The sequence below is a fragment of the Parasteatoda tepidariorum genome, chromosome 9 (genome assembly GCF_043381705.1).
Source record: "Parasteatoda tepidariorum isolate YZ-2023 chromosome 9, CAS_Ptep_4.0, whole genome shotgun sequence".
Classification (NCBI taxonomy): Eukaryota; Metazoa; Arthropoda; class Arachnida; order Araneae; family Theridiidae; genus Parasteatoda; species Parasteatoda tepidariorum.
Genome location: NC_092212.1, coordinates 62,770,693 through 62,786,881, shown reverse-complemented (window position 1 = coordinate 62,786,881; position 16,189 = coordinate 62,770,693). Strand labels below are relative to the sequence as shown.

General features: G+C 31.9%; 1 protein-coding gene across 1 annotated transcript; it reads left to right on the top strand.

Moving 5' to 3' along the window:
* Positions 1-2,972: 2,972 nt before the first annotated feature.
* LOC107444286 (uncharacterized) lies at positions 2,973-11,628 on the top strand. The gene has a single exon (XM_016058387.3). The coding sequence runs from the start codon at positions 3,112-3,114 to the stop codon at positions 10,357-10,359; it is 7,248 nt and encodes a 2,415-aa protein (XP_015913873.3). The 5' UTR covers positions 2,973-3,111; the 3' UTR covers positions 10,360-11,628.
* Positions 11,629-16,189: the final 4,561 nt, after the last annotated feature.

The following is a 16,189-nucleotide window of genomic DNA, read 5'->3' as shown; positions in this document are numbered from 1 at the left end:
ATTTTCCATTAACAGAAAGTACAAAAAAAAATTTTTGCAAGTTTGGCAAGTGTTCAAACTTAAGAAATGTTTTCACCATAAAAACTACCCATGATGAAAAGCTGGATTCAGTTCGCAAAAAACAAAGTATTGCAATTTGATCATATGTAACTAACTGTAGAGTGTTCACTTTAGAACGTATTAAATTTTCATGCAATTTGAATGATTTTTCGCAGTTCCATGAACATTTGAATTTAGACCTTTTCTTTGTAGATTTCAAAATTTTCGCAAACTTTTGACCGGTAGTGTAATTCCTGCTATCTATTGCTGTTTCTTTTTATTCTTACAAATAACGTATTTAATTCATCTAGATTTCCATTTTTCAGAAATTTTTTGTTTCTTTTGATAAAAAAATAGCAAACTTTTCTGCCAACGAACTTAAGAAAAATTATTATAATAAAATAAAGTGCGTTTGTCTGTGTCTCTTTTATAATGCCTGAGTTCCTTCTACCATCTTGAAGTTTAGGCAGTGGCAGCAATGGTCAGTACTAAAAATAGTTTAAAAAAATTTCTATTAAATCGTTCTGTGCAGACATTTGAAAAATAGAATTTTATCATTGGTTTAGAATTAGCTATTGATTAAATACAAATAAAACTGCAGATGATTCTGGTTTGCAAAATTTTTTAAAGATAATTTTTTATTGCTAACTTATATTATTTTTCTAAAAACTTCTGAAACCTTGTGTTAGTTTTGTTTATAATTTCGCTTTAAAAAGGTGGTTCTATTAAATAATGGGATACCAGTAATGGATGTAGTGTGAGTATTTCGATCCTGATTGGTTGTTGTAACATGGCATTTGTTTAAATTAGTAACTGTTCTTTCCATTCTATTTCGAGAAAGCCAATCCTGTCAAGTAACAAATTCTCTTAAGTGACGCGTTATATATTCTTTCATAAAGATTCTTTCGCAAAGATTTCTTCCCATAGATATCTCCACATAGATTTCACTTCTTTCACTATATAATTGTTACTTAGCACAAAGACAAGCACTAAGCCATGTAGAACATAAACCTAATATGAATCGAAGTTGCCAGGTATTAAAAGTAAAAATATATCACAGTTACAATGAAATAAACAGAAACAAATTGTGGGGGGAAATACATCTAACTGAAATAAAACAAATATATGTATTAAAATGGAAAAATTAATGGAGGGAAGCTACTTACTCATTTAGAGGAACCGTAAAAAATCCCCATGCTTAATTAATGGCAATGGTGTTTAATTAGTTCAGAGATGCCAACTGCTCCGGACACACCAAAACAATAAAAAAAAACGGTAAATAACTACAAACTATATTTTACAAATATTTGACTATTTTTGCTTTCTTTTTAGAAGGTATAGCATAAAAACTTACTACAAAGTGGTGAATTATATAAGCTTACGAATTATTTAGAAATAGTGGTGGATAAAAATAAGTACAAAAAGAAGGTATATAAAAAATCTCCTGAATAAAAACCCTGCATATAAACTCATGCAAAGCATGTAATAATTAAAAACCTACAGTGAGTCTAATTATTTGATCTAATTATTACAATACAATAATACCTGATATAATATATATATATATATATAAAAACCGGTTTCAGCCGCATAAAAACAATAAACTGTATAGTATTACCTGATAATTAAGATTTTACATAGAATCTTATAATGCGTCTAATAATTTGATCAGGAACTGTATATTACTATATTTAGTAATTATAAAAACTGCATTAATTCTGCTCAGTTTAAATATAGGTACTGTTGAGAGAGGATTTTTACTGCCCCTCGTAAGGGATAAGTATTATAGAAAATTCTTTGTCTGTGGTAAATTTTGACTATCATGAGTTGACCCAACGCCTTCTATAATTGAAAGTCTCCACACGAATTTTTATAGGTAGTCCGATCAGACCACTATGAAAGTAAATCAGTTTACAAAAGAGCTATTTAATAGTAAATCCACCAAAAAATTGAAAGTGATAGTAAATACATGGCTAAAAAATTTTGTAATTTATGAATATAATTGGTTTGCCTTATTTATTTGTCAACCACTACACAGATTCAATTCTCAAATATGTATGATACATTTCTCTCAATTACTTTTAAAATAGAAATTCCTCTGATATATCACGGGAGCCCCCAAATCCATGAGAATGAAAGATCTAAGACGAGATTTAAAAATCAACAAAATAGATGAGCACATAGCTGAACTATGTGCAAGTTTCTTCAGAGATGCACTCTCTTGTCATATATGCAATTACTTTAAAAATTTCGATTTTGAGCTTATCAAAGACAACATAAAATATAGCCCGGCAACCGCCTCTTTCCTATCAGACGGAGTTTTGTCCCGTAAATTTTGTAAATAGCTGTAAATAATTTTGCGCATTTATTATGTATTTCTCCTTTTCTCTGAGGCTATGTGGCTACTGTGCACCTGAGAAGCTCGGGGGTAAAACCTCGAAGGAAGACGAGGCAGTCTGCCACAAAACCTCTTTTCTCTCTTAAACTTGTTTGTTCAATCTCACTACTTCATTTTAATTTTCTTTCAGTAAAAGATACTGAACCCCAACTTTCACCTTTCAGTTGCGCTTCGGCGATTTATTATTTATTTCCACTCAGATGAATTAGTTAGAGTCCCTAGCGGGGCTGATGCTAAGATAACCATCGCATATGAGTATGAGTATTACTTTTAAAATAGAAATTGGGCTAATGCGCACAACTTGTTCGCTTTTTAAATAATCTGCGCAGACTACTTATAGAATCCAGTGTGGAGGCTTTCTTAGTGATTACATAATTTTAAAAAGATTGTTACAACTAGCTTAACTGTTTCCGATTTTCATTTTATTTTTGAAATTAAAATTAGTATTTTTTGTTTTCAGGAATGTTCTAAGGACTCAAAACATGAGCAGATTTGAAGATAAATTGCTTCGTACCTTTACTATATCTAAGGTGAATTCATAATAAACTGTTACAAACTTGTTTTTTCAAAAGACGATACCCTTTTAACAGAACTTGTTTGCAATAACTTTAAATGTCATCAAATTTATTTCTATTATAATTTTTCTTTCATTTTTGATAGTTTGGCCAATTCTAATGGATAAAAAAAACATGGAAATCGATATTCAAGTGCAACAGCTATTAACGTTGCTTAAGTCTGAGAAAGCAGCCATCATCGATCTATTTCTGAAATACGATGGACGAAGCCAAGGCTGTACTTACAAAAATATTTTAATAGCTATACGAAATGCTATTAAAACCAATGATGAAGTTAACTTTAAAGAATTATCTTGCATTCTGGCGTTACTGAGTGATGTAAACATCTTCCCCAATTTAATTTCCTGCTTTCAATGTGATGATAATCCCTTTAAATTGTCTAACGTAGTTATAATGGCTTGTAAAGACGAACGATTGGAAATCTTGAACCAAATATTCAGTGATGATTCTTCGATTATCAGTGATCTCTCCACTAAAGTTGATGGAACTTTTCCTTTGCCTGACGATAATGATGAAGAAAGTCACAATGCCTTTTATTATGCTGTGCGCTCAGGAAATACGAAACTTCTTGAAGTTTTAATGAAAAAGTGGCCATTGGATTATTTTTCATCACACGCTGAAGAACTGTGCTCTCTCCTGTCAAATAGCTTGAATGAGTTATTGTTAAAAAATGTAGACATATCAATCGAAATGAAGATATTTGTAAACAGTTTTTTACTCGATTACTACTTCGAGGAAAACCCTCCGTCAGACTCAAATGATTATTCTCATGATAATATCCAAGAAAGAATGTCACTCATTTTGGAGTATAGTGACTCACTTAAAATAAATTTCCCAAAATGCGAATCTAAAGACCTGGTGATTTTTTTGGCGAAGCGCATTGCTCTGAACGTATTCACTTTGAAAAAAATACTGAAATCCACATACGACAGAATTCCTTGGGAAGAGATGGAATACCATTTAATTTCATTCATCAGATACCTGAGCAATCAAGGAAGCTATATCAACTGCTTTATAACAGAAAATGACTTCGTAAAATATCTTGGTTATTTTTGTGAATGCATGGTTAATGAATCCAAAGGAATCAAAGATATTGATATTAAAGCTTTAAGTAAACTTCCAGACATTAGACGTTGCGATGTTGTAAACGGCATTACTGTTAAATATCCATATTTTAAAGAATTTTATCAAAATTATGATTACATTCGAGACTACGAATCCCTAAATATTATTAAAAAGTATGTCGACATAGTGAGTGAAGTGAATCCTTTAGAGAAAGGCGGGAAAATTGTCATTATTAGGGCCTTGCAAGTACTGGGGGAGAACTTAAAAAATTCGCTGGAGTCACCTAATCTCTCTTTTGCTACAAATGAATTTTTGAAGTTTTTTATCCCAAATAAAACAAGTAAAATTTTAAAGATTTTGCGAGACTCTTTTTCGCATGGCTTTCCCTTATCAACCGCTCAAGAAATTGAGAGCGTTTATGGTTCCGATTTCTACACATGCGTTAAGAATGATGTGAAAAGTTTAAATTACGGAATCACTTCTGTTCTCCAGAAAATGAAATTCAAATCTGTCAGATCTTTGTTGGAGAGAATTTGCAATTGCGAAGACGTGGATTCTTTCAAAGACATTTCTCGCATGATTCGGCTGATAAGTCTTGAAGAAGACGTAGAAAACTTTTTACCGAATAACGTCGATTTAATTGAGGTCGAAAAACTCATATCTGATTTAGATGAAATGATAGAGGTAAAAACACATTATGAAGAAATTATCTTTTCAAAATTATCAGATATAATAGATTGTGAAAAGAGCTATTTAAAAAATCTCGGTAGTGAATTTGCTACAGCTCTTTCATTGTTAGTTCTAACGCGCCTTCCAGAGTACCAAATGCATAGTTTTTTTATTTCTATGAGGAAGATGTTTATTAGGCACACTCTGAACAACATGAACCCTCATATGATATCACGGGGCTTAGCAAGAATTGGAATATTAGTCAATGAATTAACCAAAAGTGGGAAATGTAAAGTAGATGAACAGGATTTATTAAAATTCCATTCCACTATTTTCGAGATTTTTTACTATACCGAAAGACAAGGACACGAAGTCAAACATCTTCAAAAACTCAGAAAAACTTCTGAAAAAACAGTTAAAATAAACTCTGGGAAAATAAAAAATATTGAAAAATCACCTTCGGTATGTTACCAAGACATCTTATCGGATGATATTAAAGTTTTGAGAAAAATTGTAAGCGAGCATAATTTTTCTGAAAATAACATTGAGTCTTTTTTGAGGTATGAAAATAATTTAAAAGTACAAGTAGAAATTGAAATGCTTATTTTATCTATTTTATCCAGCTTAGAGTCTTCTAATCTTTATTTAATTGAAAGTCAGTTATCTACAAATGATAATCCCCTATTGGTTGGGAGATATCTAAGGAATTATCTAGCTCATGGGAATTCTCTAGTGGATATTTTAATGGATTCAACTCAATTTATATTTTTATTTGCTTTGAAAATTATCAAAAATGATATTTATCGAAACAACAATTTAGTGATCAGACGCATAAGGAATAAATCGAAATCAAAATCCATCGTAGAAAATCAAAAAAGATTGTTTAGTGCTCTGTCAAGTAATTCATTTGATAGTGTGATAAATTTAATTAGAGAAGGAGCTGATGTATATGGGAGAGATAGCAACTTGATGACAACTTTACATTTTGCTTCAAAATCTTCCAACGTTAATATTATAAAGTTCTTAATTAACTACGGTTTGAATCCAAACGTTAAAGATTTTCACAAAAGAAATCTTCTCCATGTAGCTGCAGGTTCTGGAAATACTGTCATAGTTAATTACATTATAGACGAACTTAAAATAACAGTTGAGGAACAGTGTGCGCAAAACCAATCAGCGCTCCATGTAGCAATAGAAAATGGCTGCATTGATATCGTTGAAATTTTACTGTCACACAAATCTGTAATTAATGCCGGCCCATTTTTTATGACACCATTATACACCGCTGTAGTCAATAATAAAATAAAAATTGTTGAATTATTTTTTCAAGAAATAGAAGATATAAATTCAATCAGAGTTGTACAGGGATTTAATTTTTTTCATCTAGCAGCAGAGATGGGTCTCCTAGACATGGTGGTTTATTTTCTTGGTAAAGGAGCTGATGTCAATTCTGTATCGGATAAATTGGTCACAGCCTTACACCAATCAGCTTATACTGGTCATCTAGAAATTGTCGCAACTTTGATTTCAGAAGGAGCAAATGTAAATGCTGAGGATTCATTTAATCGCACTCCACTGCATTACGCTGCTATGAATGGTCAATCATTGATTGTTGAAGTTTTGCTGAAACATGGTGCAGATTTAAAAGCTTTAGACAATGAAGGACATTTACCATTGCATTTTGCTATAATGAAAGGAAATATTGACACATTAAAAACTCTTTTAAAACATGAAGCAAGTATTAAAGACGTTACGACAAAGCGTTCTTCTATATTTGGGTTTGCCATTCCTCATGGGAACTTAGAACTTATAGATTTTTTAATTGATAATGAAGCACCCATTAATATAAGAGACGCTAATGGCTTCACTCCTCTTCATCTAAGTATACAAAGTGGTTCAATAGATATTTCTCTGAGATTAATTGAACGTGGAGCTGAAATTAATGCCGTGACCGAAAATGGTTTTACACCTTTGAGTCTTTCAATTCAACTAGGGTATTTTGAGATATCTGATAAACTCTTATCTGAACAGGCCGATGTTACTACTGTTGATAAAAACAGGCAATCATTATTGCATATGTGTATCACATCTTTTGAAATTCGGAAATTAATGAAAAGCGATTACGAAATAAATGATAAAGATAAATATAAAAAACTAATTTCTAACCGGAGTGGAACTAATTTATTTAAAAGGCTTGTTCAAAAGGGAGTCAGTGTTGAAAATATCGATATCTTTGGTATAACTCCTTTACACTTAGCTTGTCACTCCGGTTACATTGATATCGTGCAATACTTAATAAATATATTGACTCAAATTGATATTCAGGACAAAAACGGATATACACCATTACATTACGCTATTTACAACAATCATCTTGAGGTAGTTAATATACTGATAGCGAGTGGAAAGTGTTCCTTAAAATCAAAGACATTAAGAGATGATACTGCATTGAGCATATCTTCAGAAAACAATTACGAGGAATTAACTCGGTTTTTGATCAATAAAGAAGCTGATGTAAATGATGGTAACCCACTCTACAAAGCTCTAATGCAAGGACATCAGGATATATGCATTCTTCTCCTGCAAAATAAGCACACTGATATTGATAAACAGTTTAGAGACAAAGGTGAAACTCTTCTTCAGACTGCTTCAATAAAAGGCCTGGAACGGGTGGTTTCGTGTTTTTTAGGCAAAAAGAAATTTTCAAAATCAATTGACATAAGGAATTCTTTATTTTTTGCCATTCAGCAGGGTTACGATGGCATTGTCAGCCTTTTATTAAATCGCAGAGCTGATGTGAACATAGTTTTTGAAAATGACGTTTCCCCTTTGCACCTAGCAGCTTCACGAGGCCATTCAGAAATCATTAAAATATTGCTAGATAGGGGAGCTGATTCCAATAAACAGAATTCACAATATCGAAAACCTATTGAACTGGCTGTATGGTATGGTCATTTGGATTCGGTAAAAGTATTTTTCCAGAATACAATTGTAAACGTAAATGAAAAATTCTATGAAAACTATACTCTATTACATTTTGCTGCTGAACGTGGACACCTAGACATAGTGGAATTTCTAATTAACGAAAAAGCATCATTAAATGCAGCAAACAGCTTGGGCTCAAAGCCCATACACGTCGCAGCACGTGAGGGACATCTGCACATTGTTGAATACTTTATTCAATGCGACGAAACACTAGTAACAGAACGTGGGTGCTCAAACACGACTCTTCTACACTATGCAGCTCAAACAGGTCAGACAGATATTGTTAAATATTTAGTTCAAAAGGGAATTGATGTCAATGAGCCTAGTGATGATGGAGTCCGACCCATTCATATAACCTCATTGTTTGGTTTTGAAGAAGTACTCAAAGTACTTATTGACAATGGTGCTATTTATGACTGCACTTTTGATGTCTTTCAAAGAACACCATTACTTCTGACTGATAATGAAAGTGTTAAAAAAACACTGCTGATGATAGAAGAACTTTTTCACTCAGTTAAAAGTAACAATATTTCGAATGTAAAATCACTCATTAATAAGGGAGCTTGCGTCAATGCAAAGAATTCGAAGAATGCTACACTTCTGCATTATGCTGCATGGAAAGGAAATGCTGAAATTGTTCAAGTTCTTTTGGAAAACAATGCAAATCCTACCCCATTTGGAAAAAATCGTGCTACTCCGCTTCATTATGCGTCAAAGTCTGGAAAAATTAAAATAGTAAAAATTCTGTTAGAAAATGGTGCTATGTATAATACAATGACAGCTGATAGGAAAACTCCTTTAGATTTAGCTTCAAGCGAAGACGTTATTGCTTTATTAAAATTAATCGATAATGCATTCGAGAATGTTCAGAATTGCAATATTCATATTTTAAATAGTTTCGAGAATTTTGAAAACTCTGATTCATTTAAATCGTTAGCGTGTGCAAAAAATAAGGAAGGAAAAACTCTAATGGCTTGTGCTGTTCTCCATGATTTTCCTAACTTAAAACATCTCAAAAGTATATTTATAAAAAATTATGATGCCTTGAAATCTAAATGCGCCAATTTGTTTGCCAAAGAAGAATTTAACGAAGCTTTAAATACGCTCAACAACTTTCAGAAGAAAACATCACAAGCTCTTGGTTTAGAAAATCCCGCAATGTTGGAATCCGAAGAACTTTCAGCAAAAATACTGTCTCAACAGCATAAATATCAAGAGGCACTTGATAAATTTCAAGCAATATTTCAAAAGAAGAAAAAGATGTTTGGACTGAATGACAGTCGCACTTTGAGAACCCATTTCTTTATCGCTTTAAATCTCCACTGCTTAGGTAGAAATTTAGAAGCAATGGAAATTTTAAAGGATGTTCACTCGCAACAATGCAAATTATTTGGATCAGATCATTCTGAGACTTTGATTACACTGAGTCATATGGCAACAGTAATGGATGAGCTTGGTCGTCATGAAGAAGCACTGAAAAAAAATAACACTGTGTTTAAAAAGCTTCTTTCAATGTTTGGTCCAGACAATCTTCTAACTATACAAGCCCAAGAAAGTCTCGCAAATAGTTTTCATCGCTTGGGTAAATATGATGACGCTCTGTCTGGCTATAAATGTGTTTACGAACTTAGAAAGAAAAAACTAGGGCATTTTCATACAGACACTTTAATCTCACTTCATAATGTAAAACATGTGTTGTGCATTCAAAACTTGTGTGATGAAACGCTCAAAGACTTTCGAGAAGTTTTACATATTCAAGAGAAAGTTCTGGGTCCGAAGCATGTCGTCACATTAAGGACTGAACATCATTTAGGTGTGTTCTTATTAAAAAGGGGTAAATTGAAGGAGGGTCATGAAATTTTAAAAGAAAATGTTGAAAAGCAAAGAAATATCTTTGGAAGTGAGCATGCAGTACTTATGAAATCAGAACGAGCTGTGGAAAAGATTGATATGCTCAATTTGCATACATCAGCAGATTTGAATAAAACCAATGAAGTTCCGACATCAAATGAATCGCTTATAAAAGAAACTTTAAACTTCGCAAACATTGATTCCGACGGGAGGACAATTCTTCATTTCGCTGCTAGCGAAGGTCATTTATTTTTAGTGAACGATGCATTGCAGAATGGATGTAATGTTATGCACACAACCCGAAAAGGAAATACGCCTTTGCACATTGCTTCTTCCAAAGGTCACGCTGAAATTGTTGAAAAACTTTTAAAGCATGCAAAAGAAAACAACTTCGATCAATTGACAACATTTATAAATGCTAAAACAATAAATGGAGGAAATTCTGCATTGCACGCAGCTGCTAATCTTGAAACTGTTAAGATTTTGCTTAAATACGGTGCCATTTATAATGTACAAAATAAGGAAAGTAAAACACCAAAAGATTACACTACAGTAAAAGAAATTTCTGATTTTCTACAGCTTATTGATGAATTTTTCTTTGGTGGTTTGATCGGAGATAGCAAAATCATATCCAAATTCAATGATTTTGGATCAGAAGAAAAACTAGCAGTTTCAAATGCAAGAAATGAACAGAATCGCACATTGATCCAAGTTGGTGAGGCCAAAGGGCACAAAATTCTAATCAAAGAGATTGAGTTAATTTTAACAAACAAATGAGTTAATTTTAACAAGTTAATTTTAACAACATAAGTAACTGAACACTGAGTTAATTTTAACAACATAAATACAAACAATTATTTTGCAAAGCACCTTAAGAGAATTGTATGTTTCTAAAGTCTCGTTTTTGTTTTCATTGTATTTTTAGTTACTATATACTTAATTTTATATTATTAGTAAACAATTGCAAAACCTGTTAGCTGCTTTCTTTTCTGTTGACAAAACTCGGAAAGGGAGTGGCTTGATTAAATTTGTATAAAAAGGCCTTTCAACTCGAAATTTCTTTTTAAAAAATTTAAACATATATAAGTATACAGGAATATTTTGAAAATTGCAGGAAAATCTATAGATGCAATGATATATGCAACTTTTTTCTGATAGTGGGTTTTGCACCTAAATGATATTTGCAACTGAATGATATGTGAAGTTTTTGTAAGATCTACTGTTATGATCTCGTTTTCACATACATAGTTGCATGCAAAATGTACAGGGTCTGTTCGAAAGTAATGCCACTGATTATATGTGTATCCATAATGAATTGTATTGGTATCGGCTGCAGGGATCGGTAATAGTGGCGATTAGCTTTAGCATGTTTGGACGCTCATTCGCCTCTGATCCCCCAGACAGCAATAAAAACACAATTTGGGAAAACTCGTTTTCATCTCTCTTGCAAATTGCTATTAAGTTTTGAGTAAAACTTCGCAAATTTGCATTGGAAACTCTTCCCATATTCAAAATAAGTATTTCTGGTCATTAATAATGGTCGCGCAAATTTTACCTGTAGAACAAGACATTTTTGAAAATCCGTGAAAAAACATTGCTCCGAAGGGATTGACAAGCCTAAGAGGCTTGCACTAAGGCTCTAGAGAACATTTTGAAAAAGGCCCATGACACCTTTGATGCCTAAAAATAGCACTGGAAGAGATTTATCGGTGAAGGAGGAACCTATTTTTAAAAGCTTGCAAACGTTGTACGAATTTCATCGATAAATGTTTTTCAGTGACATTTCTTTTCGAACAAACTCTTTAAATATTTTTCAGGAATTATTTGTACCAAAGCGGCCAGATTTTGGGCTTTTTGAGAGAGGTTTTTTTCTTGTGCTACTTAAATTACATTTGAACTAGGAAATATAAGCAGATTTTTTTTTAATTTTTCCAATATTTAAAAACATTATCGAATGACTGACAAAAATTCTATAAGACTGCTATATATATTGTAAAGGGACAGAATAAAACTTTCAGAATTCTTGATATCTTCGCCAATGTTTCAAACGCCTTACAGAGTGACGCCTGGAATAAAATGATATTTCATATGATCATTTGTATCAGTTAGATGTAGTGGTTGATGAAAATAACTTTAAATTAACTTTACTAAACAACGAATCATGCATTAAAACAGGGCTGCCAACTTTCTACGTTTTTGGGAAAATATTTTTCTAGTGATTAGTTTTATTCTAGTGGTTATTCTACGTTTATGTTCTAAATGGTGATAGGTAGAATGTTTTACCGATGAATATTCTCTATTTTGTATATTTTATTTAAAGTTATTTCCCACACTACAACATTATAAATGATTCAAAAGTTTATATGAAACCCACTTTATTCCATCTTTCTCGTGAACAGCACAGATCCTCAGCATCATCTTCAACTCAATTCAACCAACGCCTCCTATAACTGAAAGCTTCCACACGGTTTTTTACAAGTAGTCCGATCAGACCACTGAGAAGGAAATTCACTTCATTATCATCATCATCATCAACATTTATCTGGGCGCCTGGGGCCGTAAGGAAATTCACTTACCGAACGAGTCATTTAATAAAGAATATAGTTAAAATAAGAAAGTGGTAGCAAATATATGACTGACAATTAATTTTATTTATGAATATTACTGGTTTGCCTTATTCACATGTCAACCACTACAGATTCAATTCTCAAATATATAAGATATATTTCTCTGAATTACTTTTATAAAAGGACTGAGAAGAGACGCCGGACTCTGATGTGAAGGTAGCACGCTGATTGTAAGATAAGTATTCTTGCGTTTAATTTGTGCTAGTTAGTTGAAATTTACCTAAGTAAGTTTTGTTCTTTATGTGTTTATTGTGGAAGATAGTTTAGCGACGGTTGATTCTGGGTGGGACCAGGGTTTCATGGCCTCACCTACTGATTNTCTAATTCCAAAAAAAGTACTTACGTAGCGTGAAATTATCTTTCGTGATGTAACTCTTTCAAAAGTATATAAAAATGGCTGCCAGCAGGGGTGTACATGTAGATTTATTAAATACACCTTGTGCGCCACTTAGGAACCAAATCTAGAACCAGACACTCGAAATTTTTGCTCTGTTACAATCGTACCCTGTTACAATTGATCCCACTCTCCCCTACAGAAGCCTCCAAATGTATGCGTTACAATAAATGGTACTTTTCCATTTCGCCTGCCTGTGCTATAAAATCGTCAATGCAAACTTACTGCTTACAAGTAAATCCAACTGTTTTATTTTTACTATTTTATTTTTAAATGACTTAGTGATAAATAAATGGAAAAGCTCCCCATAAATAAATGAAAAGTACACTATAAACTACAATGATTAAAATCTCCGTTATTCTGATATTATTGACAATTATTCACTTCTTTTTTACGAGAAACATATATGGTTGTTGTTGTTTTTTTTTCAATTCAGTTAATCTTAATTTCTTAATTGATATTTTACTACTACTTCAGATATTGAAGGATAAAAACAGAAGTACTACAAGAATGGTAACTGCCTCGCGTTCTGGATTTGACTAAGTGGAATATTGGTAAATTTTGATTTTTTATGAAAAAAAACTTTAACAGACTCTCCACTAAAACTCTGGAAATAAGTTACAGTTAATGTGCACCTATAATTTAATAATTTTTACGTCGTGGGGGGCAAAATCATTTTCTTAACGAAACCGAGAACCAAGCATTAAAAAAAGCATTCATTTTGTTACCACTAGAGAAAATCTCCCCACAAAGAGAAGCAATTTGAAGCTCAGGAGCAGTGTTTCCCAAACTTATGACTTTTGTGTTCCCTTTCTAAATTTTTCGTAACGCTGTGTATCACTAATAAAAAAAATGAATATATTTTTTACTATAAAAAAATTGCGCTGAAGTTAAAAATCACATCTGGATGTTGACACCACTAATTATTAACTGTTAACTCTACAAAAAATAGCCTAGAGAAAAATACGGAATCGTAAATTTTCATGGCCAGCTTTGTTTTTAAATAAAACTTTTTGAAATTTTCGTTTGTTGCAAGATATTTCGCATAAGAAAGCGTACCCCCTCTAAACTGTTCCCGTAGCCCTGGGGGTACGCATACCACACTTTGGGAAACACTACTGTAGAGGAAACAGCTATGATTGTAAGAGAAATAAAATATTAAATTACTATTTAATGCATTATTTGCTGATATTTTTATCAAGATATGAAAGTGAAATATTGTCATAATAGGGAAGTTAATTCTTTTGTCAAGGTTTGAAAAATAGAAATGCATTATTTAATATGCAATATGTTCTTACTTTTTGAAAATCTGCACATTTAATTAAAGATGTTTTGTAAAAATTTTAGTACTTTGTTCCTAAAATGAAATAAAATATTTGTGATTTGTTATGTGATTTTATTTACTCTAATAATAATTAGAAATATTATTAAATCTATTATAAGACTACATTATCAGACATATGCACTATGCAGTCCACTTTCTTATCAATTAATCCATACTTTCCTACTACTAAGGAATTTCTATCGTTTCAGAAAATAATTATCCTAATGGTAAAAAATTTAGTTTATTGAAGTTTAAATAAATTCTTGAAAAATTTAAAGAATTTCACCTTTTATTACTGATAAATAATTTAAACAGATATATTAAAGGTCAGATAGTGAATTGGTTATGCTCAAAAGTCATAAAAAAATTTCATAAGTTTAATTGGTTTTAAATATTTCTAATTTTGGAGTTTGTAGCTTAACCAAACTTAACCAGCTTTACTATAGTTTTTTCGAAATATCTGACTCCAAGCAAAATAAAAAAAACTACAATAGTAACTAACACGAGAAGCAAAGTTATGGTTTTAAACTATGTATATCATCTTTCTGTTAGGAAATATCCTGGCTTTAGAATGGATGAATAACTTAGAAATTTTAAAAAATATTAAACTTTTTTCAAAAATCGCCAATTTGGCGACATTTTTCCACCAGTATGAAAATTACCAAAATCACTGCCTTATATTCAGTTTTCTCAAATTTTTATGAACCCAGATAACACCACATTGGAGTAAGTTTTTAAATATTGAAAAATTAAACAGCAAACTCTTTTCATTTTCACAAAACTGAATTTTTTCCATATTGCTGTTTTACGCCGTTTTCAGAATAAGCATAAACAACGCTGGCTTTAGATATGTTAAACTTGATTTAACAGTCCTGTCATGAGTAACTGTTGCGAACTCACAGCATTTATGAAAATAGCATATTAACCGCAAAAGGAGAAGCCTCATTTCATACGTCAACGGAGACTTTGAAAAACAGCCTTAAAGTTGCAAAATAAATGATTGTAACAAATCATTTTTATTTGCACTGTTTAAAAATTTAAGAGGTAAAATACAGGGATCAACAGTTGACTTTTTTTGGTTCCGAATACTCTCCAACAACTGTTGGCCTCCACACAGTTCCTAATAGATAGTCCGATCAGACTACTCTGACGGTAGATCAATTTCGAAAGAGAAATTTAATATGAAATATAATAAAAATAAAGAAAGTTGCGGTAAATATATGTCTAAAAATTTGTTTAATTTATGAATATGATTGGTTTGTCTTTTTCTCTTGTCAACCACTAGAGATTCAATTCTCAAATATCTATGATAAATTTCTCTCAATTACTTTTTAAATAGATTTTGGGATCATGCGCACAACTGGTTCACTTTTTAAATAGTCTGCGCAGACTACTTACAAGAAACCGTTTGGAGGCTTTTTGATGTAGGAGATGATGGTCTCTCTCAACTCCAGAACTATTTGAGCAAAAGCCCTGAAATTTGTACAGCGGGTGAAAGAGGCAGGGCTGCAAACTACTATGCGTTTTGGAAAATGGAGGGTTGTCAGTCAAAAACAAACGGTTATTTTGGTTAATTTTACGAGCAATTTGAAAGTTCCACCGCAGATGAACTGAAGCAAAGTGGTTTTTCATATTTACTTTTGAATAATTTCTGTGTAGTGGCGTAGAAAATAATTTTTAATCAAGCCTACTAAAAAAGAAATCATGCATTAAAAACAAATCATTTGCTTCCGCTGGAAGAAATTTTTCCATAAATCGTAGAAAGTTGGTAGCCCTAAAAAAGTAATGTCAGTCCCCGATCCTAAAAATAGTTCAAAACCTATATGAAGTCGTTCGAGAGAGACGTTTGAGTGCATTAAATTGTTAACAATTATTACTTTTTTTAATGATTTTAAAAATAACTTCAGTGATGTTTGATTTTTTATGTTCTGTTTAATAAAAAAAAAGTTCTTATTACCCGTTCTTTAATATTTGATTATTTATATTCGCTACGTCAGATAAACTAAGATAGTAAAGTTAACGGAGCAGATAAGGGAGCAGATAAACTGTCAAATTAAAAGTCAGTTGTTCAACTAATCCTATCGGCGTCCAGTTTTCTTCAAAAACAAGAAAAGCTGTGATTAGTCGAAGAGACTACAGCTTGAAGTTGAACTTTTATACCAGTCCTACAATTTTAAGCTGCCTTCTTAAAAAAAAATTTTTTTTTTCTTTGCAGATTGGGAAAGGCATTTTTTACGAAAAAAGGCAGCAGACAAAATTTGT